A 27,796-nucleotide genomic window follows, 5' to 3' on the forward strand; every position below is an offset into this window, starting at 1 on the left:
GATTAGTCAATTGTCAGATCAAAGTACATTTTGAAAATAACAACCTTTAAGCAAGTATTGAACATACTTTTCACTCAGTCCACATTTCTGTTTTTGTAAAAAAAAAAAAAAATTATTATTATTAATCTGACGTTATATTCAAAATAACTGTTCACTAACTGTTATAGGAAGATCCTCACAGATAAAAGAAATAAAGGTTTTCACATTTCCATCGGTGTGTAATTAGTTCATATATTGTGTTTCACTTAGTCACGCACTTCCTAAAGTAAATGGACTTTTCAAAAATATTTTAATTTACTGAATGGGTCTGTACTCTCCTGCAATAAATGGCTCAACATAGATTATTGTTACATATGAGGAGAATACAAATAACATCAAATGCAGTCAGAACAAGATATTTATATTTCATTTTAATGTATCTAGCATATAATTCACACTTCTAAATTGAATAAAAAGATGTATATTTAAATTTTGTAAGTTTCAAACAGTCTGTGTATTCAGTGATCTGTAGTTTGTGTCCTCAAAAATGGTAAATATAATAAATACAACAACAAAACACTGACTGAATTGCCAATATAACAAATATAAGATCCTCACATAACATGTTTTTCATGCATAATTTAAAGATCATCTGAATTTTGAAACAACCCATTTACTGAAGTTGGACTTCATGAATTGTAAAACTAAAGATAGCACTGTTTCATATAAATGTTTTTTTCTCTCTCTTTTTAGCAGTCTAGTTTTGGTACTTAGTTAATGTTTTAATAACGTTTAAAAAAGCATAAAACAAATGAAACAGTTTTAACCTTAAATGTCCAACCCTTTAATCAGAGTTACATTTAATCTCACCTCTAAAACCAGATGAACGCATTATAATTCCTTTTTTTCTGATTTGCATGTGTTTACTTCCACCGGCACAGTGACAGCGGAAGCACCTGACATCAATTAGCGCTCGCTCAGTGAGCTCGATGCACTGCGGCTAAACACTGCCCCCTAGTGAGCACAAATGAACACAACAGGTAATGCTGTTCATGTCCTGTCGATCAGAACAATTATATATTTTAACGACCTAAAATACCCGTTAGCACTTTGAGATTTACATAATAACTGCGTTATAATTATTATTATTATTATTATTATTATTATTATTATTATTATTATTATTATTATTATTAGTAGTAGTAGTAGTAGTAGTAGTAGTAGTAGTAGTAGTAGTAGTAGTAGTAGTAGTAGTAGTAGTAGTAGTAGTAGTAGTAGTAGTAGTATTGTTATTGTTAATATTACAAGAATGTATATACTAATGTTGTAATATATTTAATTGAATTATTGTTTTTTTATATAATGACAGTTCACACTGAATGTTATTCACAGCATGTTGCAGCCCAAACGGGTCCAATTCCTACCCAAATTTTGGCCACGTCAATTGCATAGTTTTCATAATATATAGACTCAAATTTAACTACATACATTCCAATTTAATCCTAGTTATAATAATGTAAGAGTTTTTTATTATGAAGGTATGCATTACGGAGGTGATGTCTCAGCAATCCATGACCTTGAACATGCATGTGGTGATGGTGAAAAGGAACACCTCCCTTTTAACAGAGAGTTGAATGCCTTATATACAAGTTTACAATCTAAGACAGCTGTATGATATGTAAAGAAACTAGTCTGACACATGTGGCTGTTGCTTCAAGGAAAATAAACATGCTTGTGGTACATAATTCTGAAACTCAGCATTATAAAGTTCAGCACACACACAAATCCATGCGAGTATTAGCACAAGAGCTCTGCTGATTACAGCTCCTCATCAAGGCCATCATAGACCACAGTCAGACATTAAAGGCCTCAAACACACATCAGCCTTCCCACCTTCTGTGTGCACACACATTTTTACTCACAGAGACACACGTGTAAACATGCCGAAACATGCACACACTCTGCGACAGTCTATTCAGGCAGGTCCCTGCTATTATCCTGTCCTCTACCCTAAACACGGAGTTTTAATTTCAAAGCTCTGATTAGCTGATGATTGCATGACAGCCGCCGACCAGGTTCCCTTTTCGCCCGGCTCCCAGACTGCAACTCAATCATGCCCAATTAGTGGGTCCCCAAACACTCTCTCTTATTAGAGGACTCATAATCGACTCATTGTGTCCTGATTTGGCAAATAAATCACTCTGGAGGCTACTGACTCCCCCCGTCACCTCCGCCATTTTTTTTCTATCCCCACTACTTCCTCCACTCTGTCTTTCACTGCCCACTCCCCTTCTTTTCCTCTTCCAGGGGTTCAGTGACAACGTTTTCAGGCGTGCTTTTCATTGGAGCTGACAGTTTCAGCAACGCCATACTCCTTTTTTTTCCTCCCCATTCCCCCTGAAGAATGAAGAATAATTTAGCAGCTAAGGCTAGGCAGGCAGCATGCGGGTGTCCTTGTCCTACAAGGTTAAGAATCCATTCCATCTGAGCAAGAAAGGAGTGAATTAAAATAAATGATGGCCAGATATTTATTGCAAGTTTGTAGATGAAGCAAAGTCAGCCCAGAGGACCATTGGGGCCCAGACTGCTACTGGCCCAGTGCAGCAGAGGGACCTCCCTAAATAACTGGTTAACAAAACTCAATGTGACATACTTATATTCTGCATAAATATTTTTCAGTAAATGTTTGTGTTTGTTGGACACATAAGGGCAAATACACCCTAAAAATAATAAAAAGAATTTATCAGACTGAAGGATGTAAAAAACTAAACAACATAATTAGAACTTTTTTTTAGCAAACAAGAGCGAGACACTTCCATGTCATGGACCAAAAAGCATTGAAACATATAGTCCTTCAATCCAGGGATAACAAACATGCCTATAAAAACTGAAGTGGCTGCATATTAGTAAAATGTTTTGGGGTGTGCCCTATGGGAGGACAGTGCCTTGAAATAGTATTCACACCCCTTCAACCCTTTCACATTTGGTAATAACTGCAAACTGTGATGTGTTTCAATGGGATTTTATGTGTTGAATTAACACAAGGTAGCAAAAAAACGTCAGGTGAAAGTGAAGGATACTTGCTGTTTTTGAAATTTGCTTGCAAAGAAACTCTATAAAGTGTGGCATGCCTTTGTATTTAGCTACAGTGTGTCTGTCTGTTACTTACTACTTTTCCAGAAGGGTCTGATTCATAGTGCATAACAAATAGTTATCTTGTCTGTTGACAATTCCCCCACCTGAGCTCTGGATCTCTGCAGCTACTCCAGAGATACCATGGACCTCCTGCTGCTTCTCTGATTAATGCTCTCCTGGACCAACTGTACACGACAATGTCACCAAGTGAGTATTAAGCCATTCAAGTGCTGAGAAGATCCTCAAGACAGAAATCTGGGAAGTAAAGTTTGTTTGCAGTGAACCTTCAGAAATAATTGAGTCATTTCAGAAAAGCCCAACAATAATCTGAGAACTGTGGGCTGCTTGAAGTAAGCTTTTTCACCTATACTGTCTCCTTCTCCTCTGCTCTAACAAGAGATAAGAGTTTGGCATTTATGTTGGGTGGTCATTAGTCCGTGTTTACAGGCGAGAATGCCTGGCCAGCTGGCATGTGACGTTTGATGTGCTGTACTCTACCACTGTGAGACCCCCGCGGCAGAGTCGGCGATGCCCAGCAACCCCTTTCCCCAGGCGGGCCATCGAGACCATGTCGAGCCCTCAGCAGATGGAGCCTCCAGCAGCTCCTGTCTCTCATCTACAAACTAAGAAGAGGTGGAGCAAACACTGGAGGTGGGCCTGGCCCGGGCTCCCATCACAGATGCCAGCAGAAGGCTGAGACCCCGACGAGGCCCTGCTGGGAGCGTACTGGGCCGGAACAGGTGCAGCCTCAGCCCCTGTATCCCCTCTGTCAGCACCTCGGCGGTGGAGCCCGCACTCTCTTCCTGTCCTGACTCCTTCTCATTCACACACTGGAGAGGTGTTGAGGGACTGCATCCAGCACCCCACCCTCCACCCCACAACACACCCAGACACCAAAAAAGTTACATGCAGACACAGTTCAACAATAAGCGGGGGTAATAAAATGCTTCTTCCACCGCCTTCTGCCTTCCCTTCTCAAGGAACAAAATTACAAAGTACCAAGTTCACAGCAGACTTGACCCTCTGAGGGCAAACTACTGAGTTGTGTTGACTCAGGCGTTTTCCCATGCTGGCCATGATAAGCTTCTCAGCTGACCCCGCCACTGCCAGGGGGGGCAACACAACCACTTTCCCATCAGCCACTATTTTATCGCTAGCAGCTACAAGACAAAGAGGTTCTGGTGTTTACCTGGCTGCAAGCAGCATCCTGCGTGATGGAAAGAGTTTATGATCGAGGTTTCGCTAAAGCCCAACAGGCCACCTTGACCTGTCCCTGGACAGAGGACCTTGGTGGACATTTTCAGATGCACCCCCACCCCTTCAGCCCCCACAGGGACCTGGTTACCCCAACCGCCTCTGAATTATTATCATAATTTCCCAGAGAGGCACTGCAAAGCCTCTGGAGTAGAGAGGCACCCATGTTTTACAGAATGTTGTGTGTTTTATTGCCTTTAAGTCACTCATAGGCCAGAAGAGAGCGCCCACAATGATAAGAAAACCAGTCATGTGAAAAATGAAGGACCTTGCCTACAAGACAGAGAGGTGAAGAAGGGAAATAATAAAATACATGACAAATGTAGACCCTGGTTGTATTTCATGTTCAAACCCTCTCACCTTCCAACACAACGCCGCACTAAAAACATACGAAGGAAAAAGGGAAAGTAATACTTATCGATTCAGATCTCATTGCTACTATTTCCTATTCTACCATGTATGCAGCCAGGTATTTTGAAAAATGTGGGTTATTCAGGAAAGTAAGCACCTTCTGTGGATCAACATGTCCTGTCATGTCTCTGAAGTTTTCACAGTGCACATGTATTGGGATCAAAGGTGTGGAATTCACTATGTTTTTCTGTATCAGATTGGTGTAAATAACTCATACCTCTGTGTCACTATCTCATAGTATTTGTTTTTGTTTCCAATTTAAGGAGTAATGGATGATGGGAAGATAAGCTATAATATTCAAAAAATAGGTTTTGAATATTGAAACTGTGAAAATGAAACTGTGGTCAGTTTCATTTTCAGTTTTATGCATCTGACAGGCTGAAGTGAGAATCTTTAACAGTGCAGACAGAGCGTCTGCATATATGTAACAGGTAATATTACAACATTAGGCATATTTCAGTAGCAGTTGCCCCACTTTGTAACGGTGGAGTACATGTGAGGTATAAAAGCCATGAGGGAGCTGCGGTGCTCATCAGGCCACAAAAGTTCTTAGACGTTACCAAAATCTACTAATAAAAGATCTGTGGCAGATGCTAGTGATTAAATTATATATACTACAGTGTTAAACATGTATGAAGGTGAAACTGAAGCATATTTACCTTTTTGAAATCTCAAAAAAATATTGTCCTGACTTATTCCATTTTGCAAGTATGGTCTTATTTTGCTATATTTTATGAATATCTGATGCTCTCTTGACGTTCATCTTGCTTTGTAAAGTCAGAACAGGTAGGGACTGTGCAACCGTTTAAATTTCAATCTCTGAGTGAGCTTTAACAACTAATACAGATAATAACTCGAATTAATTGAATATATTTTAGAACACTTTCAGTAAATGTAGAGGTTCTTTCAGTGGCACTGTAAAGTGAGCAAATTTCTTCGGTCAAAAATAACTTGGTCCTACTTATAATCTGCCATTGCAATAATTAACCCTCTTATTTTATTTCTTGTCTTTAATCTATTTTGGTATCTTTTTTTAACATTAGTTTCTATGTTCAGGCAGTGTATTACTCTTGAATGGTCTTCCAAAGTAAATAATCATCGCTTTGGCATTGACTCAAATACACAACTGTCTTTTTTTCCATAGTTGAGAAATAATGTGACAAAGATGCAACGCTTTTCCCCCATACTATGGCTTTTACTCTTTAGGTTCTTTGACAAAATGTCAGCCGTAAACTGCCCAGGGGCTTTCTAAGCTGCCATCGTTTTAGCCATTTCATGTCAAAGCCCACCTGGGGTAATCTGTGAAAAAAATGGAATTGGAGCAGCAGAATATTAACTAGAGAAGAGGAAAAATAACTGAGATTACTCTTCAGTGAGCCAAACTTCAGGCTTTCAGGGGGAAAAAAACACTTTTATTGTCTTTTTTGTGGAGTTAATTCCCCTTCTCTGCCACAAAACCCCCTGTGGGGTGTTAAAGGTGCAGTATAACTAATGAGAAATAAAACATCTGTTTAATCTAGGTGTTTCAAAGGCAAATCCCCTTTTGATCAAAAAATGATATTGATCTGACTCACTCAGTTGTGTGTCGAGGACTTCTCCTTTAAACTTGAACTTTTCGCTGCAAATCAATGCTGCAGCAGCTTTTTGAGGTTTGTTTCAAAGAGGTTCTATTTAAATATGGCTGCATTTGCATGGATTAGGTCCAGCATTAGAATTCAAATTGACCTTGCAAATGTTTGTGTTTTAACCTAATGAGTGTAATATGGTTTTGTTCTGGCCTCATCGTCTGCTTTTTTTTTTTTTTTTTTGGTCTTTTTCAGCCTGTTTCATCTTCTCGTGGGCTGGTTCGTGGCCAGGTCACTGACAGCGAACCCGTGGCAGACGCGTGGCCCCTGCTGAAATGAACAGGGCCAAATATTCCCTGAGCTTTAGCGTGTCTGTCCTCACCCCTCACTCTGCATCTGAGAGGGCCCCGGCTATCTTCACATCTCCCCATTTTCTTTAATTATACCTCAGCATATTGCTTTTGGGCCATATGGAAGGGAGATATTGAGAATAGATAAGATTTATAAACCTCTGTCAACACCACAACATATTAAATAGAGTTGGAAGCATATTATCTGTACTCTACGCCTTCAATTAGTGCAACATATCCAAATACTTTAGGAAATGCCTGTCAAAGAAGCAGAAAAAAATTACACAATTGAATTCTTCACTATACTTTTATTAACATTCCATTACTTGCTTAAGTTAGTTTTCTTTACCACCAAGCAATAGGATTTTGTATGGATCTGAAAGTTTTAGAGTTGAATTTCATAAACAAATACAGAAATGGCATGAAGAAACAGTCCCTTGCAAGTATTCATAACCTTATCCTGTTCTTTCCAAAATCACTGAAGCTAAGTGAGATTGGATACCATTTTTCAAGTCTTGCCACATATTCCTAGTAGAATTTAGGTCAGAACTTTGACTAGGCCATTCTAACTTGCATGGACAGAACAAAGTTGAAGTAAAATGGAAAATGTTGAGTAACTTATTCTTTTTGTTTCCAGTCAATAACTCTTAATATTATTATAAAATATACTAATTCCACTGATAATATGGGAAAATGTCTTGTGATAAGTGAAATAATCTGCCAGTGGCACCAGCAGTTATTTTTTCAAAATTAAGGAATTTACTTAAAACAAGCTGCTTTATCTTGCTGAAGTTACATGTTAGTTTTGTCTTATTTGAAGAATATGATATTTACACCAGAAATTAGACCAAAAATACTTGTGTTTTTGCAGTGTAAACACAACTAAGGCTCATTTAGCATCTCTTGATATATGCAGAACTGAATAAAATCTGACACTCCTTATGTCAGAGTCACCACACCTCCATTTTAAAAAGGCACCTTCCACTACAACCACAAAGCTGCCTCAGAACATAACGGTCCTCCTCACTAGAAATGCTTATGTTGTTGCTGATGTGATTGAATCCACTGCACGCCGACAGTGAGAGGTCATTTTCTGCCTCGCTGCAGCATCAGGATGTACTGTAGACACGGAGAGACATGTGGAGAATAAAGGAGGAGAGGATAGCAGCAGGACGAGGCAACAGAGAGGTCACTTTGAAAAATCTGGATGCAGGCACATGGCAAACAGCGTCTCTGGATCTCTTTCTCGCTCTAATCCTCTCTCTGATCCACCGACGCCTGGCTGAGTCATTTGAAGAGGGCCGCAACCCGTGATCGCCGGGCCCTAATCTGAGTCCTCGGCCCATCCGCAGTCCATCTCAGACGGCACCGGCTGGCTGCCAGTAAAGGAGTGGTAGGCTTAGCCTTCTCCAGAGAGACAGCTAGAGGTTGTCTCTACATGGATGGGCACTTCGCAGCTCAGCAGGGGCAGGAGGAAGGGGCAACATAGCAGCTGCTCTGGGCATATGGGCAGAATTCATTAAGTCTGGCAAAACAAGCCAATTGTGGAGGCGGTTTATACAAAAAAAAAAAAAAAAAAAAAGATGCATTTGTCTGACAGAGGAGCATAGAAGCACTGAGTCCAGATATCGGGACCCACCGAAACATTCTGAGCACAAATGTCCCACGTGATAGCTTCATCCTCAGGCATCAGGGTTGACGAAGTTGATTCAAGGCCCACCAAATGAAAAAAATCTGGATCTGTTTGTGATGGGCAGAGATTGAGTTGTGAGATGCGTACACTATGTGTCCTTGAGGACTTTCCTGAGCCTAGCTGAATGTCAAGAGACAGATCTCTGCCTCAGAAATAAACCTAATCACAATCTGTAAATGTTACAGCTGTTTCCCTAATAGACCTGGCTGCACTTTGGAGGCCTGCATCTATATTCACACACATGAACCAAAGGCAAAACTGAATGCTGATATAGCACAGCGTGTTGGGGTATACATCATTCCACATATTCTTTTGAACAAACTGTTGTGTTTGTTTTATAAAATCGCTTTAACTTCTTGAGATTCTTCCTTCTGTTTTTACTTTGTTTCTAAAGAACTTGCTCATCGTTGGGTTTAACTGGTCTAAGTGAATGATGAGGTGGGAAACTGGTTGTGATTAATTGTACTTATTTTGTTTTTCTCAATACAAAAATGAAAAAAGCAAGAAGTTGAATAAGAAATAGGGTTTCTTATTTTTATTAGCAACCAGAAACTTAAAATGAAAAGCAACAAAACATGTTTTTTATTTTTAGTCCACAAATCATGAAAAAAGACAAATTTTCTCATCACTTTATAAAGTTGCAGCTGTCTTGATTCAGACTTCCATCCATGCCTTTTAATTCAGTAAAAGTATAATGTATGCTAATCCGCCAGGTGTCAATAGGTACTCTGCTCAATGCATTTGAGATAATAGTGAAGAAGGGGTTGCTCCTATCGAAGAGCTGCAAGATAAAGTCAATGGCAGAGTCAATAACAATAAGGTTGTAGGCTTTAATGAGGAATGTTAATTTGAACACCATCAACTGGATTTCAGCCTAGCTGATTATCAACCTTGGACTTGTATGTAGATCCTGATAATGCTCAGTACACAGAGGACATTTTTATCTGAAACTGCTTCTTTCAAATGATGGCCTTTGGGCTAATCAACTCAAAATAAATACAAAAACAAGAGACTCAGCAGATCAAATAACAGAAATTGGCCACAGAAAGAGAACTTTTGAAAAGGTTCTGAGATATCAAGAAATACTGTGCATAAAGTTATGAAAATAAATTCTTACTAAAAAACCGAAGGTAAATTAAGTCACTGTCCCTCGTCTTCTGACTCCTGACTCTCTCCTTGATCCTGTTCCATCCTGAGCTCTGAGGACACCTCTGCAAACAGATGATCCCAGTTCCAGATCACATACTCCTGCTGAGCGAAAGTCGACGAGAACAGAGGAGGGAAGAAGATTCAGAGAGCCGAACAAGCCAAGAAAGAGAGTGGAGGGAACGGGGGGAACAAAGTATAGAGAAAGGGAAAGGAGAGCGCAGTGTATTAATGTACACATCATAAATCTTGATTACCTGGGAGACAAGAGTGGCAACCTCCCCAGGTGCTCTACAAACAGCTGGACAGGCCTTCAGTGGAAGCTCACAGGCTATATTTACTAAAATCTCACTCACCTCTTTGAACTCTTGCTCTGGTGCTAAAACCTTGGAGAGCAGCTTCAAGTCGATCTCTCCATCCTGAAGAGAGATTGCAGTAAAACCCCCTTAGCTTGCACAAACTGGGGTGATACAACACTGAGAAGACCACCTTGAAGAGAAGGGTAAATGGGATAAAGATACATAAAAATAAACGTCCTTGACTTACTAAGGTTTGGAACGTAGAGAAATGTTTCAGATCATTGTCCAGATCACGGTAGGTCATCACTCGATTCACCTGGATCCTGAGAAAGCCACAGGGCGAAATAAATGTTTTACGTACTTTATGCAAAAATAGCAAAGAAAGATTTTAAAGGGCACCTATTATGCAAAATTTGTAATTTGCACATTTTTATACTTTCAATTGGATCTCATCTGGTTCTAAAAACATCCCAAGTGCTTAAAAAACACACAGCCATTTTTGGCAAAATTGAATGCTTTATGGTGTCTGGAAAATGAGCCATTTCAAAAACCTCCCCATTGCTAAGTCATATTCGACAGAACAACACTATTACTTAGCAACTCCAGCAGAGCTGTAGTACATTTGGTCAGCTGGTTTTACAACTGTATGCGCTTCACAATGGCTGCTGAAAATGTGTTTGTTGTTGACTTATCATTAAGAAACACCTTGCTGCATTCTTACTGGTTGTGCATGAGGCTCTATTACTGCTTTTCAAAGTTGTACAGTTGTACATTCACATACAAGTGTAAACATTGACTAGGGGGACTGGACAGCAGTTTACTTAGATTTAAAAGGACAAGGCCCTAAATCAGCTCATTCTGAAAGAAGTTTAAGATAGGCAAAACTGACCAGACTAAAATTGCATCATCTAAGAAGGAATTTTTGCGCCAAAGGAAGTGTAAGGAATATGTTTTGTATAGCCCTTAGATGTATCCTAACCTGTTCAAGTAGGTCACCTTTAAGATTTTTATGTCACACTCAGAAGTCTGAGAAGTGTCTTTAGATAAGTTTAAAGTCTGTGGACAATCAGGCTCCACATCTTCAAGCAGTGACCACAGAGACCAGGAGACACTTGCCAAGTGTTAAACGCCTCAAATTGAAACCCAGCTGCTTATCTGTGGGTTGGAATTAAGTAGGGGGGCTCTCAAAGTGGCCGGGGCCTAGCAGTGCATGCCAGTCCTACTTACTGCACATTACACGCTACATTGCCCCTGCAATGAGTTCAATGTGGATATTATCTTGCACAGAGTGCAAGCCCCAGCGTAATAACCTCCACCACTGTCACAGCCCTGCTACATAGTTGACACATGTCGATGTGTCTCTCTCTCTACCCTTTAAATCAGAGTCTGGGTGAGGAGAACAGGGATGCATAAATCTCATCAAACTATTATTCCATTATTTCAGCAGCGTAAAAGTCATCCCGCCACAATAAGGTGAACAGGGGACAAGTAACTTCAAAGAGACCAGATCCAGTGTCCTGTTCATAGTCAGAAATTGACTTGTTTTTCCAGAGGAAACGGGTTAGAAAAAAAATCAGCTGATTGTTCAAAGTCTCACTGTTTTGGAAAATTATTTGGTTTCCTCAGCAAATTTTTTTTATCATAACAGATTCAGCAGTATGTAGAGGGTCACTTTTTTTGGTTTGTTTTTTAAACACCTAGACAAACTTTGATCAAGTTAAAATATCTGTTGATTAGTACAGATACATTTAATTTCACTGCACTAAAAATCAAAAATCTGGGGTCTAGAGGTTTAAAAATAAAGCTGGCACATTTTTCATTTGTATTTCTGAATGAGTGTGCTCATGTGTTATTAACTCCGAGCTCAATGGGACAAAAACTAAAACTGTAATCAAGAAAATCTAACAAAAAGTTTATCGTTCATATATAAACCAATGAAAAAATACCTTTACTTCTCAGAAATTCAGAACTTTATCTTTTATATAATAGAATACTATTGATTTTAATTTTTTCAAACATACAGACTGTTTAGGGCTGAAAACAACATTACAAAACTATGTTACAAATCATCTTCGGTTAATTTTACAGAGAATGTGTAACATATATTTAGTAACATTTGGTGGCCAGGTTCGGCTAAATACTGTGTAGTTCCAACATACTTACCCTGTACTGGAAAATACTACTTGTATTAAAGATGTATCTTTCATTAATACTTGGTTTAAAAACTATCCATCTGATGTTAAAGATTAAAATAACTTTTGTACCTTGGTGGAGAAGCAACTTGCATTGTCAGATCTTCTTCCTGCACCTCCTCTAGGTCTGGTATCACTGGAATATCTGAAAACACAAAACAGAAAGCACAAACAGAGAGGTGCTAAACTTTCAAAAAATAAAATAAGTCTATGATTAACCAGCAAAAATAAAAGTAGTGTTCTACAGACAGCATTTCCCCTGTGCATGCCTGTCAGAGGTGTGTGTTTGTGAGATTTCTTGTGTCTTTTTTGCCGCCTGCACCCTCGTAAGAGCTGCCCTGTCATCGCCATGCGGCCATGAATATTCAAAAGGTGAGACGGCAGCTCATCCCGCTGTGATGAGGGGCGCTGGGCAGGGGCTCCCCACAAAGCACCCCCCGCTACCTTAGCATTTGGGCCCTGTCAGCGCCGCCCACCCCCAGGACCTGGGGTGGCCGGCGGGCCGACCTCCATGTCCACTCTGCCACTCCGACTGGGGCCGCGTCCAGCCATGTGCAGAAGTATTTGCTTGTGGGCCCATCTGTGTGGGGTCGGAAGTCACAGCGAGGCCTGGCAGGGGCCGCAGTGCCAGGAGCCGCCAGCCCGCTGGTCGAACAGTGGGAACCCCCTTTAATTGGCTGAACGCAACAGGACAGACGATGGCTTCACTCCCAAGAAGGACAGGGCAAACTTCCCCAGCTTTGCCACGACTGACAAGTGAAGGCACCAAAATAATCACAGATAAAGAATGGAGAGGTAATGGGAAGAAATATAAGAATCTGATTGTGATAAATAAAGAGAAAAACTGTCAGTGCCAAACTTTAAGCATGAAGATCCTTAAAGTGACTCTTTAAGCATCTTTTGATCGATTCAGGATTCAGTTTTTTGGTACTTTACAGAAGTTCACCTAAATAATGGATTGTGTCAACATCTCTTGCCCACTGTTCTCTTTACAGATTTTCTGTCAGATTTACTTCTGAACATTTGAAAACTTGAACTTCCTTCAACCAAAGGCATCCTATTGTTGTCTTTGATGCTTGAACTTAGAATGACAATGCAAAATAAAATCCATCTTCATATTAATCTAGCAGACGCCTGAAGGCTTTGGTTTGATCGGTGGTCTGCCAGAAAAAGTGCATCCTTAGTCATAATGTTTTGATTGGGAGTTTTACTGTGGCAAAAAAATATGTTTCATTGGGCAGGTGCCTCAAATAATTGGTTTGAAAAAGCCTATGGACAAGACCATAAAAATCTAAGCATGTCCCTTCATCCAAATCACATTTTACACGTGAACCCAAATTTTTCAAACCCAGTGAAACTATTTACCAGATCTACAGTGGTGTATTTACAGGGACTTGGAAAAAATAGACATGCAAGAAAGAGAAGAACCAAGTGCCAGAAAAGAGAAACAGAGCTTGTCAGTAATCTCTAACCACAGTACTGTATCCTGAGGGGAAAGTCGATACTGGAGCTAAATAGAGGTGAGGAGATGGAAGTCTGAATCTGATGTGAGGAAATATCTTGGCATCTATGTCACCATTTCTTCAAAATAACCCCTGAAAACAAACTTGGCTACAAAAAAAATCATTGATCTTTGGTGGAGTAAAAGGAAAATGTTTCATTCCCAGCAAAATTCCCAGCTGAATGAGAAATTCTGACAACACCTAATTCAAAACAACCCATCAAGTTTTACTGGAAATCGAGCCCCCACCCCTTCTTCAGCTGATAACTTACTTCCTCCTCTTTTTTTTTAATTAAACCAAATTAAAAATGCCACACTCGTTTAGCCGCTGACAAGATTCATCTGTGTTTCTGATATCCAAATAAATGCAGGCACGGCTATTTCATATTCATGAGGCCCGGTGACACTTTGTCCTCTCATTTACAAAGCACAGCGTTCAGCAGAATCCGTCCCCCCTGGACTCCCAATCAAATTTAATGGTCTTAGTGCAATGACATCAAAAAGCTTCGCTGTCCGGCTCTGCAAACAGCTTCGTGGGTGTATATCTGTGCACACACTCCCTTTCAGACTTCCACTGGTAATGCACCATTAACACACACCATGAAGATTTCAGTGTGGACAATAGAGGCATATGCTGTCTATATGTAAAGTGTGTTATTGAGAGAGAAAAAAGGGAAAACAACTGTTTTAAATTGGTTTTAAATTCAACGTATGACTGGAGGTCAAGCAGCCGGTGTTTTCTACTAACTCCATCAGGAGGATAACTACACCTTACTGCACTCAGCTGGACGTGCGTCAGGGTGGCTTTTGTCTGCCTTATTAGTCAGCTACACACTGTCTCCTCGCTGAAGCATGTAAATATCAAAAAGCGGATAATATATGTAGCTGCAGCTCATACATGCCAGTCAGCGGCTTTAGACGGGAGGACGTCTCCCCACATCACACCGGCTCCAGTAGCCAACACAGTGGTCCCGTCACATGATCACCTAAGCTCAGCTCCTTTTGAAAGCGTCATAGAGCGATATTCAACCCATCAGAGAGCAAGAGAGAGACACGAAACAGAAGAGTGTGTTTGCGATACTGGAGCTATTTTGAGTGACCAGCTGGAAGCGATGGGGGCAGCTGGGAGCAGTTGACTGGCCAAGCCTTCTCTCTGTGGGTCTCTCTCTGCACTTGTAGCCAGTGGACATAAGGGATAAGGGTGTGGGACATAATCAAGATTGCAGGGGCTATCTCAGTAACCCTCAGCACTGTAATTTCCAAGGCCCCTGCCTCCAGCTTTGTATTAAGAGGTCCCCCTCCACACAGTAATAATCTTTCCAGCAGCTTTAACTGCAAGAGAAACAAACTTTTATATTCAACATTCAACTGGCCATTTGAACCTGTATTGACAATATTAGAGATACAGAATGAGAAAGCACTTGGAGTCTAATGGCTACTTTTTAATGAGCACCAGAAAATAAAATGCTGTGTAACAAAACAGAACAACAGCAAACCAAAGTAGTTTTTAGTCATTAGTGATATTCACAAATTTATGAAACTCCCAAATCCAAAACGTGGGTAGTTCTCATTTCTCACCCATCCCCAGCGTGCACTCGTTTAAGTATTCATGTTTATATAATAGTTTTATACTTACGCTATATTTGTATTGTTTATATGTTGTGTTGTTTTTAATTTTGTTTTTAAACTATGGCTTTAAAGTCTGCTGATAATGTCTGAATTGTTTAATTACAAATTAAACCATAATTCATCATTTATGTAAAAATTTTCCAAACTACATAATAAATGCGCCAAAGATGGCATTTCTCACTTCAAGAACATTGAGTACTACCACAGACACTTTATAAAAGTATGAGCTCACGTCACACCAGTTTTGCATCAGTGTGCAAAGAACAACCTTCAAAGCAGCTGATAGTGTTGTTTTGTTAGAATAAACTAAAAACTTCTATATTAACTATTATTTATAGTCTACGTATTTTATTAGTATTTTATTCAGGAAATGTTTTAATATTCATTATTTTATTTGTTTTATCATTTGTTTACACATTTTAAATTACTTAAAAGCTAATATTTCATTAAAGCTATTCTGCCTTTTGTTTTCCTATGTTACTGTTAGTAGCTTATGTGATTGTAATTCCACTAGTTATGTTGTTATATTGACTTCTATTGTTTCTTTTTGGGGCCTGCCCATAGCAATGCATAAGGAGAGCAGTGGCTGACTTGCGAAGCAAGTCAGTCACTACTCCATACGATACATAATGGCAGGCACCTATTGTTCTACACCCAATAGAATGTCTCTTTAAGTATTATTATTTATTATTCTTCCGTCACCCGGAATGCGGCTCGTACCGCTGCGAGCCCACCCACAAAAGTGGTATCAAAACGTGCGGCTCGATCCCGGGAGGTGTGCTATTACTTTTGGTGGGATTTGGAGTTACCATGGCGACGTAAAAAGCAAAAAACGACCCCAAAATCACTAACGAGCTCACCAGGTGAAATCTCGTCGTCAAGGGACGGCGACCTCTAAATCTAAAATACCCTATTTTGAGGATTTTCTGTAAATCATAACTTCATGTAGAAACGCCATTCAAACTTCATTTTGTAGATACGTCCGTGATCTCTTTTAAAGTGAAGACAGCACGTCAATATGTATTATGGTTTGTCCACAACTTCTTTCTAAGCGACCCAAAGTTTTTGATTTTTGGAAAAATCAGAGTGTGAAGGCCGCTCCGCTAGAGTGAGAGTCAGAGCGACATTTTGACCCCAAATCATTTTTAACTTCGCCCTCACGCTCACAAATATTGCATGATTGGTATCAAACTTGGTCATGACATTGATACGTGCCTGCTCCGGTCAAATGTTTTCAAAAATTATCTAGCGCTTACAGTTTTCTCTCCAGGTGCTTCAGAGCAAAGTCATGCGCCAGGGTAGCAGACAGATCTCACTGATTCACTTCCATGTATTTCTGAAAAATTTCAGACCTTGGCACACACTTTTTTATCTCGCTGTTAATACTGTGAGTGAGGTAGAGATATGAATGGCGGGACTATGTGAGGCGACAAATAGCCCTCTCATATGCTTCAAGCGGTTTTCGAATATGTATTACGGTTCCCGAGCAGGAAACAGTTTTTTACAATGCTTTTTTAGTCAAACTGGCTGGCTCAAACAGAATTGTCTCCCCTGGATGTCTCACTCACAGCTGGCAGAGAGGATTATTTACCATCAGCGGAACCCAGAGCAGGGAGAGCTGCTAAGGACTACAAATCGCATCACTGTAGTTCTAACTAGTAGTTCAGTTAAAACAGAGGAGGACTGAGCTGGCCTTTAGAACAACTTGCTGCTATGGGCTGTATATAACTAATTTAACCCTGTCACTGTTACACATGGGATGAGTTTGGCCCTTTGAAATGAAGCTTACTGAAAATTTCAAAATAAAAGCCCTTGAAAATTTTTACATCAGGTCATTGCTTTTTTGAGCGTTATATGACTGATTTAATCCAATGACTGTTACACATGGGATGACTTTGACCCTTTCAAATGAAGCTTAACAAAAATTTCAAAATAAAAGCCTTGGGAATTTTTACATCATGTAATTGCTCTTTTTGGCTTTATGTGACTGGTTTATCCAAAGCACTCTTACACATTGGATTAGTGTGGGCATTTAATATGAAGCTTACTGCAAATTTCAAAATAAAAGCCCTTGAAAATTTTTACATCAGGTCATTGCTTTTTTGAGCGTTATATGACTGATTTAATCCAATGACTGTTACACATGGGATGACTTTGACCCTTTCAAATGAAGCTAAATAAAAATTTCAAAATAAAAGCTTTGGCAATTTTTACATCATGTAATTGCTCTTTTTGGCTTTATGTGACTGGTTTATCCAAAGCACTCTTACACATTGGATTAGTGTGGGCATTTAATATGAAGCTTACTGCAAATTTCAAAATAAAAGCCTCAAAATGCCCCTCTGGACAGTGCACCGCCAGAGGCGGTGCAGTGATATCATTCTGCATTATCTGTTTATCCGAGGTTAGGGAACTGCCTTGCGCAGCAAGGCAGTTCATTAGCATTAGCCTTTTAGCTTAAATAAGCTATTTTCTATTTTTCAGACTTATTAGCCATGTTTAGTATACTTAATGGAGTAAGTAAATGACAGTAAACATTCTAATGATATCCCACATGCTACTGAGAGCATTCACGCTAACATTAGCATTTTTGCTCATTTTAGCTTATACACTTACTTTATCATACTGAATGGTGCATGTCCAGTTTACTTAACATTCTTGTGATTCTATTGATTACATTGCAGCTTTCTTTAGCATTGATGCTAATTCTTAGCATCAGAACGCTGGGTCCAAACCGACGGGCACACTTTGGCAGGCCCCAGTTAAATTTCTTCAGGAATTTTCTAGTTTATAATTTGACATGCATCTGTTTGCCTGTTTTTAACATCTGTATAATACTGTGTTATACATATTTAGAAGGAAAATATTTAGACAACATCTAAGTAGTTGAGAAATATAGATTGGTTGATTATTAATTTATTCAATACAGTTAAAAATCCCCTATAGACCTGTACACTATATTTTACATACATATGCAATAAATTAATCATTTTAATATCTAAAAGAGTACAATTTTTTTTTTGTGAAAATTAAGACTAACTAAAAGTAATTTGTTGGAATAAATATTTGGATTACACACACATACTTCAGTTTATGAAGTGAGCAGTGCATGCTAACCTGTTTTTACTGAGGCTATTTGACCTTACATGTATAGCTGCTTTGCACAGCAAAAACAGAATGATCTTCTGCAGCCTTTCTTCAAAATGTTGCCCTCTCAGTCTTAACTTGTTTGTAGAGAGCACAAAGGTCACAGACAAAAAGTGATACCAAAACATTTGTATTCAGCTGCATGGGTATGGTACTCTGTGTGGATGTATGTTTGTGTTCAACTGTGTTTGCATAGTCTCAGTCCAACTGTTGAGCAGCTTGATTGGTGCAGCTCAGGTGAAAATTCACATAAGCTTCTTGATTATATATAAATTCTTTTTATTAAGAATTTATAAAAATGTTACAGAGACAAGCCTTGATGCATAAATAGGGTTTACATATTCTTCCTCAGATCCTAGTCATATTCAAAACTCCTGCTTCAATCAAACAAACTGTACCACAAATTGTTTCAATTCGGAAATCATACTTAGTCAAAAACTAAACGAGCAGATGAAGTTTCTGGGAAATCAGAAATAAGCACCAGCCAGGAAAAGTCCCCATCCCATAGGGAGTTCTTTTAACAGAACCTAATTTAAGCTGCAAATATTTTTCTTTATATGTCTAAAACAATTAACAGGGGTGCTATAAAGTCACAAACTTCAATTATACTTCAGGCTGGCTCTGGTTGTTGCTGCTGCAATAATATTATAATTTAGACAGCTCAACAAGACTTCTAATTACAGTAGTTTAGAAGAGTGTTTAATATCTGTCAAAGATCATAGCTATTAATTACTCTGACCAGCGTGAAATGAAAACTTGTTATATTTGTTCACTCACTTGGTGGTCAAAAACAGACTTTTACTATACGGCAACCAAAAAGAAATATGGCAGAAACGTCAGAGAAAAGTGATGATCTGACTTGCTGCTTATCTGCTCTACTTTTAGAGGACAAATGTGCAGGAGAGACACTGGAGCGCTCCTCTTTGCCAGTGACTAGACACAAAGAATGTGGACGGCAAGGGTGCTCTTACCTCCTCCATCATCTGATCCCTGAGGGGTTTGTGGTCGCAGGCGATGGCTGTGGAATCAGGAAGTAAGATGAGGATTATTTAATACGTTCAAAACCAAGCCTGATGGTGAGAACATCACAGGGGGAGAGCAAGTTGGTTCTAAGTTTTATTGATATGTCTGTTTTTGATTTTCTCCACCTGAGGTAGAGCACATCAGTTCTTGATTTCTGTACGTTTAACACAACAAATTCCTGAAGAAAGTAAAAAAAAAAAAAACATCTGGAAGCAATGTCCAGGTAAGCATGGCTGGGACAAATGTGACAAAACCACATCATAAGAGATATTCTTCAGGGGAACACCATCAGTTTCACAAGAAGTTTTGTTTCACTGCAGCCAACAAGGCACCAAGCACCAGCTGGGATGATGAGTAAAAGATGCATGGCTGTGAACTCCACTCTATTCTAAGACACAGGATGGTTGTGAAACTAGAACTACAGGAAGACAGCAATAAATGTTACAGCAAATCCGTCATCCTGCTTTTATAATCACTTAGAGTGATTGTTTTTTGGAGAATGAGCATTACTTGTAACATTCAGAATGTGCACCATGATATGGAAGATACACAAAAGTATTTAACATGAAGCTTTTTCACAACAATACACTTTACTAAAACAACCATCAGCTTTAATAAGGAACTTCAAGAGTCTGAGTTGACTTACTCCTCAAAGTCCTCAGCAGCTCGTCTTCTTGAAGACCTGTGAATGAACAGAGAGCACGGTTTTTATGCACAGAAAACAAGAACTTTAATCTGAGTATATTTGAGACATATTTGATAGAAGATGAAAGTATGTACGGTAACTGAATTGGAACCTGTTTATATGACGGAGGAGATTGTGATTCAGTGTGTAGAACAGCTTCCTCGAGTCAAATGTTGATGTTTCCTGGGTAAAGTTAAAATCTGTGTTTCATTGTCTGAATTTGTGTGTTTTTGTGAGTAATAACTAGACGAATAAGGCTCCAGTGTAGAGAGTTTGAATCATCACTCAGTCTAACCAGGAAAGCGTTACATAAATTCAATTCAAATTTATCATTTGTTGTGTACAGAACTGATACGATTAAATATTTCTGGATATGAATTGGACCAATTTGTCTTCAAAAGTCCCTTGAAAAGACTAGTGAGGTTGTGAATTGACATCACATTGATAAATTGAATTCAAAATGAATTCTCCCTATCTGCATGTAATATTATGACTAGGTGAAGACTTTTCTAAATTTGTTACCACTGCTTTCTTAGCCTTGTGACCTTCTAGATCATGTAATTTTTCTTTAAACTAAAATATAATTGAAGGTTTCTGCAAGTTTCAGTTAAGTACATTTAAGACTGATTGAAATTGTTTTAAGATCCTCAAGATTTAAGTTTGGGACTTAAATGATGCACACAAAAAAGAACAAAATAGCTTACTAATTTTACTAATAACATAGGCAGAATTATTTAATTTGACTAAAGAAAAGTACAAAAAGTCCATTTCAAGAACAGAAACCTTTCAAGTGTTTGCAGGAAAGGTTTTGTCACAGCATAAAATCATGTCAGAAATTCTTCACCAAAATGATGCCATTTCATAAGACAATAAGATAAATAAAAAATAAAGCAATGGAATAGGTGAAGAATATATTACTATAAAAATTTTAAATATACTGTAATTTAATCTTAATTTTATTGTCCCCAGTGGGAAAACTAATTTGCAACATGTCCACTCATCAAACACAACATGTTATAGTTTTGAATCAGCTCACTTTGAAACAAAACTCTATTTTGTCACTATTTCTAACATACACTTTTTAATAAGACAACCAGTAATCATTGCAGCCTAATATAAAATATTGTTTTGGGGAATTTTAAAAGGTAAAAAAGCGTCTCTTTTTCATTTTGGTAGTTCTCCTGGGAGGGTGCTGCCCCCTACTGATCATTTGATTTCCCCTTTATCTTCTCTGACGTCTCACAAAGCCAGTATCAGTATTTGGAACAACAGAAGACAGTAGTTTTTATAAAGAAACTTGTGTATTAGCTCTAGTCCACATTTTGATTTATCACCTTAAACAGATCTCTTCTAGTGTCTCAGCAGGATTACCTTATTTCAAATAGATAAAAATGATTATTAAAAATGTGATTTTTTTTTATTTTATTTTAGATAAACAGAATAATCAAACAAAACAAAAAAAATATTAACAATAAATAGAAAGGATCAGAAACCTGATGATCAATACAGCCTTGTGAATTTATTCACCCCTGCCTTTTCCATCTTTTGGACGCAGTCTGACAAAACGCCAACAACAATAAACGGACAAAAGTCCAACCAGGCAAAGCGGAGATGAGCTGACACCTGGCTGTCCTTGGACTGTGTCCTGTCTGGAGGGGGGGCAGGAGGGTGGTGACACTTAAGACACATTACAGGCTGCTTGATTAAGACTCATGTAAGGCAAAGCGATAGACATGGTAAAACTGTCTGGAAAAAGTTGTTAGGGATAAAATATATTGTGACAACCTGGTTTCAAAGGTTCATCAATAAACTGACAGATCATTTAGTGTCAATTAGAAGTGATAGATCGACAAATCCCGGGATTTCTGCGCTGGGATTAGTGGGAGGAGGGCAGTAGTGATTGAGCATGAGGGGTGACATTGAAAGGAAAAGTCCTTGCCAGTTCCAGGGGGGACCATTACTTACTTTGTTTCAGAAAGGATCAATGCACATGCAAGCCCCTTTTACACCTCCTGTATTTGAATCACTTTGAGACCAAGAATCAAGAGGGGTTACGCAAAAGTGGAGTTGTATACGCTGACCTTCGATTTGTGAAAGAAAAGACCTATTGAATTTGACTTTTTCCTACTTGCACTAATGATGCAGTAAACTATGCAAATAAACAAAAGTGACTCCGCCTGTTCACTTCATCCCGCGTTCTTTAATCTCCACTGAGACTAAAGCAAAGGAGTGCAGTAGCAGGAGAAAGGACAAACTGTTCACTCATGAGCAGCATTAACAGTTGCAGATCAAACCTTCCAGCAAACACCAAGCAACTGTTTCAAACATGTTTATAAATTCTCCCTGTTGTGCTCTCTGTGTAAAGAGCAGAGTACAGTGGTAAGGGGTGATGAAGTGGCTTGAACCCCTGTGATGAAGTGGCTAGCTGACTAACAGTGCCCTCCTGTGGCTGATGCATTAACCATGTCAATTACTGCCTTGCTCACAGATGAAGACGAATGGAGAGTTGCCCGCTCAGACAGGCTCCCTCTAACCTTGTTGATTCACAGCCTGAGAGCCAAATATACACTGATAAATAAGCTCATTCAGCAGCATGAGAGTTCATTAATAACGCATAACAAAAGCGTGCGGGCTCCGCTTCAGCGTTGCCACTGCAGAGTGGGGGGACAGGGTGACGATACATACTTGGCAGAACCAGAACCAGAGCTTTCCTCTGCCCAGCCACCCTGCCGCCGCGCCGGTTTAGAAGGGGGGCCCTGCAGAAAGAAAACACCTTAATGTCCAAAAGATTTAATGGATTTCTATTTACTCACATACAGGATAGACAAACCAAATTTGGAAAATAGACTGTTATTTTGACCGCAACAGCTTTTGAGTCACAGCAATATGTTCCGGAACTAGTTTAAAGAAGCAACATTATGTGCTTAAGCTTTGTAAAAAAAAAAAAAACAATTAGAGACACACAAAGAACCACCTGTGAGGCTTATAGTTGTACAGTGCTGTGCAAAAAAACTTAAACCTCTTAAACTTTTCCACACCTTAGAAGATGGTTTTCAACATCGTGAAAAGCAAATTAAGAAAAGTGACATTAGCCCTTGGAATCTGCTACCAAGTCCCTTCATAACAGATTCCAAATGTGTGTAATTTAATTGTAGTTTACGTCCAGCTGATCTATGAAGGTCAGAGAGATTTACTAGAGAAAATTAGCAGACAAACAACCACATAAAAACCACAAAGATCTTAGCAGACAGATTAGGAAAATGTGGAAAAGTTTAAAGGAGGTTTAGATTATAAAACAACATCTCAAGGTTTGAAGCACAGAGCAGGTAATCATCTGAAAACAAAAAGCGGATGTTACAACAGAAAAACGACCTGGGTTTTAAATATTTAGCTGAGAATGTTGAAGACTTGTAACTCAAGATCTACAAAGTTTGACTCAGAAAGGCTGAAACACATGCATGCCACACTTTTCAGATAGATTTTTGCTTGTAAAAACTACATTTTAGCACTTCACAAATATGCGCCATATTGTGTTAGTTTACTACATAAAATCTTAACAAAACACAATGAAGGGTGTGGCTTATAAAGTGAAGAAATGTAAATATCACCAAAGTTACTTTCTTATCATCTTCTGAAATGCTTAAAAAACATCCTACTCATATAAGAACACATGTGTTTTCAGGAAAGATTCAACTCTATAAGTTAAGTTGTTGTCATGCTGTATTGTACATATGAAGCACAGTATGGGAACTACGTCTAGCCCAAAAATGGACTCAGACAGGGGGGAAAAAGCAGCTCTCTTTGTTTGAGTAATAAACCGCGAACGCATCACAATTATTAAATTTAGACCCTGAGAACAAGTCGTGAATGAATGAATTCCTTTAAAGCATACATGGGTGGGCAGCAGAAAAGTTACTTAGAAGGAACCACAACATTTCTCATTACTATATTGGGTCTGCAAAGGACAAAGTGTTTTTGGCAAATTTGCTTCTTTTATAATGAAAGTGGAAATAATTATTTAAAGCTGGTTCCTTTGCAAAGCCATTTATAAATCTGAATGGCACCATTAACCAGGGCAGAGGGAGGGGGAAACCACTCTATTCAACTGTATATTACCATTAAACCAGGGAGCCGAGGCTAAACGAGCTACCTCAACTTTGTGTAATTAGTAACTGTCTCTTTAAAAGGAACCGATCTTATTAAAAGGCTTTCCTGCCCGCAGAATGTCTTCCGAGTGATGAGAAATCCCTTTGTTGTTTGTTATTTGATGCGTCTGATAATGAGTCATTTTCACAAGGGACTACATAATAACATCACGTTTCCTTGCGAAGGATAAATTCTTCTGGCATTTCGCTCAACAAAAATGAAGAGGCTATAAGTCTTCTGAGAAACAAAACAAATCTGTGACTGCAATTCCTCATGACCAAATATGAACCTCACAGTTATAGCAAAGCGCTGAGGCCTGTGAGGACAATTACCTCAGCCTTTGGGGTTTCTAATTTAGGATTCTCTGGAGGTCTCTGGGTCAAGGAGCCTGTGGTGCACAAACCTTCAGAGCACAAAAAAGCATCCAATTCTTTGTTGTAAGGGATGCCAGGACTGTAACCAATGAGAGGACAGGGTTGATAAACAATCCCTGCAAAGAAGAAAAATAGCTACAACCGTACAGAAAAATGTGATGTGTGTGCACAGCAGGTCATGGAGGGCGCGAGAGTATCGGCTCATACATTAGGGAAGTTGGCCTAATTTGGGAGACTAGCCTAAAGCAAGAACATTGCTGTGGTTTTTTTCACTTCGGGAATGTTGGCGGGTTTGCAGTTTGCCAGAGCAGGAGATGTTGCTCATTCCAAAAATGCCAGTGATAGCAGAGGGAATTTTTAATCATCTTTCAAGAGCCATATTTCATTATTTAAAGACTTATTCTTTGTTTTATACAGCCCTCTTTTTTCTGACACCTCTGAATAAAACTCAGACTAGCCCTTCTGGAGCAGTTAGGGGAAAGCTAGTTACTATAGGAAATTATTAGAACCAGGTAATTTATTCACCCATTATATGGAAGAGGTGTTTTACCAGGTGACACCAGAACTAACCTTTTTAGCCTATGTCCAAATTCCTATGTGTAGCAGAAGATTAACACTAAAGATCACAATGAAGACACCAGAGCCACTGTGTAGCATGGTGAGACTGAGGCTTAGGTTCATCTTCTAGCAGTACAATTACCTTAAAGGTTAGGGATTTTGCTAAGAGGAATGGGTGAAATAGTCAGTAGATGTCCAAAGCTGAGAGTGACATATCTCCAAAGAACCTGGAGATGTAAGTGCATAAAAATGTGGTTATATGAAGGTACTTACTTCTGGGGACTGAGAAAAAGTATTGAGCTATACAGAATCAAAGAGTCTATTCACAAAGCTAATAGAGGCCCTTCCTCTAAATTACAAGGACTACATATGCACAAATTTTAACACTTAAATGCTAAAGATTCAACACACTCAGACAAAAAAGGAAATAATTAGGAAAATAGTATTTTCAAAACGTAAAACATATCTTATGATTTAAAACCTATTGGAAGAAATAAAATATTAAGCAAACTATCTCATAAAATGCATAAATATGCACACATAGAAACTTCTGTAGTTTACTGGTTGCATGTGTTGTTATCTAAGAAGCAGCAACTACGTTGCAGGTAGAAGGTAAACAAAGATGAAGCAAACAAGTGAAGAAAAAGGTTAACTAGTTGGACCATCTGCAGCAGAAGCCATGCAAATTAACACTACCCACCTCTTCATCATCATCCTGCAATTCATGCATATGACAAAATCAAAGGGCAAATTATGAACTTGTATTGTAAAGAGAAATATTAACATTCATTTAGATATCTAAAGACCACTCACATCTCCTATTGAAGCAGAGGAGGATGATTTCCTTGCCGGCCGAGAATCTTCAAATGACTGATCAGCTGGTAAACGAGCTCTTCGGCCAGATTTGGCAATCTGGGAAATGTAAGTTATATCTTTTTAAATGTAGGATGTTTAATCTCTTTCAAAGCCAGTTGAAAACATTAAGCTTTATATTTTGACAATAACATAATAAAGCAATAGCTTAATACAGCAGAAAACACAGAACTTGCACAGAACCATAAAATGAACGCAAACAATTTTGAAAAGCTTATGCAGAATCCCAGAAAACAAGTGTGATGTTAAAAGAATTAGATGAACATGGCACAAATAATGAAGAGGGAAAAAAAGACTAAAAATGAAAGTTGCTGATGTGTTTGCTATGTGAAAGGCAGTCGAAGTATGTGAGAAGTAGAACAATTTAGAGCAGTTCCATAGAAATTCATCTTTAAAATATCAAAACATTCTAGAGTTTTGAGTTTTTATCTGGTGTGTCATATTAATTAAGTCTATATACAGAAAGTCAGGGAAAATGACTAAAAACTGGGTTGATCAAGTGAAAACTCTAGCGAATTCATAGACATTTTCCAAAATAGTAAGATTCTAAAACAATGATAGAAGAAGCCATTCCATTACGAACTATGTTCTGGATTAAATCCCTCTTTTGGTAGATTATAGCTGCACCTACATATCGTTTTTATGCATGGATTTTTGTGCTCCAGTTCCCACTTCCTGCTTAAGTTAACAATGCATTTACTGCGAATATACCTCAGAGGTCAGTTTTTAATTAAGCTAAAATATGAACCACCTTCAAACCACTGAAAAAACTTAGGTACAGGGAGACTAGAAAAATACACGGAAAAGCCAAACTACAGTGTTAAGAAAAAGCAGAAATGGCTAACCACAAAGCTAACGGTAGTAGGACGATGTATGACAAACTTGTCTGAAGTCTTTGTTCAAAACAGTTGGAAGCTAAGCTGTCTTTAAACGAAGCTAGCTATCTGTTCTAATGAAAAACACAATAAGGGCTAGCTAAAAGGCTAGCCGTAGCCCCTCACTGAAACCTTAAAAAATATCATATCTTCGAACAGCACTAAAAAGATAGATGCATTTTAGTAGTTTTATCTTAAGAGCTGCTTAAGATCCGAACAGTACGCTTACACTCTTTGTCACTCCACCATCTTCGAGCTGAAAGCTATCATCCATCTCTCTCCTCATAGCTACAGCTCTTCTGTTTTCGCTTCTTCCGTAAGCATTGGCGTTACGTAGCAACGGTCACCATCGTAACGTTTATCTTCGTTCAGCCAGAAGTATGAAATTAACACGACTAATTATATATATTTTTTACTTTGTTTCATGTGTGAGAATTTATTTAGACAAACACTTCATGACTTCTGCTAATACTTAAAATAAAAAATAAAAAAGTTTGGTTTCTTCCTCGTCTCAAATTAGACATGCAATTTCTCAGTCTGTCCGCCAGATGTCAGCGCCGCCCACGGTTTTGGTGTATAGATAAAGTAAACGGTAGCACTATGCAGCGTGTTCCCTTTTTCTGTGCCAATCTAAAACACACCCTGGATGTTGTCGCTGTTTTCCAATAAATAACTTCAATATATTAATTTAAACATGTTCTGATATTAAATTAGCAGAAGCATACAACAAAATAAAATTTGTTCTTGATAATGTTAAAATATCCGTGAAAACAAAAACACAAACATCCATAACAAATCAACACTTTCGAATTAATTTTCTTTTGTAGTGAACCCACGTTTCGGATCAATTTAAAGCCCTATATGTCTTAGAAGACCTAGAGACTCGGAAACAGAACTGAAAATATATTTTTCAATATATTCCGAGAACTCATTGTCCGAACAAGGTTTAGATGTGTTGCCC

The 27,796-nt window shown here is 38.6% G+C and overlaps 1 protein-coding gene across 3 annotated transcripts; it reads right to left on the reverse strand.

Moving 5' to 3' along the window:
* Nucleotides 1-8,946: 8,946 nt before the first annotated feature.
* Nucleotides 8,947-27,189, reverse strand: LOC122846499 (intraflagellar transport protein 43 homolog A). Of its 3 annotated transcripts, XM_044143512.1 has the most exons (10): nt 27,065-27,189; nt 25,901-25,999; nt 22,695-22,765; nt 19,971-20,006; nt 19,273-19,319; nt 12,097-12,169; nt 10,080-10,155; nt 9,890-9,952; nt 9,505-9,638; nt 8,947-9,168 (listed from the first exon to the last, which is right to left on the reverse strand). In XM_044143512.1, exons 1-9 carry the CDS (start codon nt 27,119-27,121, stop codon nt 9,528-9,530), a joined length of 633 nt encoding a protein of 210 aa, XP_043999447.1. In that variant the 5' UTR covers nt 27,122-27,189; the 3' UTR covers nt 8,947-9,168; nt 9,505-9,527. The 3 variants fall into 3 exon arrangements, with proteins under 3 accessions (XP_043999447.1, XP_043999446.1, XP_043999448.1); XM_044143511.1 differs by having other exon boundaries at nt 8,947-9,638; XM_044143513.1 differs by having other exon boundaries at nt 8,947-9,635; nt 27,065-27,185.
* Nucleotides 27,190-27,796: the final 607 nt, after the last annotated feature.

Source organism: Gambusia affinis, linkage group LG16, assembly GCF_019740435.1.
Source record: "Gambusia affinis linkage group LG16, SWU_Gaff_1.0, whole genome shotgun sequence".
Lineage (NCBI taxonomy): Eukaryota > Metazoa > Chordata > Actinopteri > Cyprinodontiformes > Poeciliidae > Gambusia > Gambusia affinis.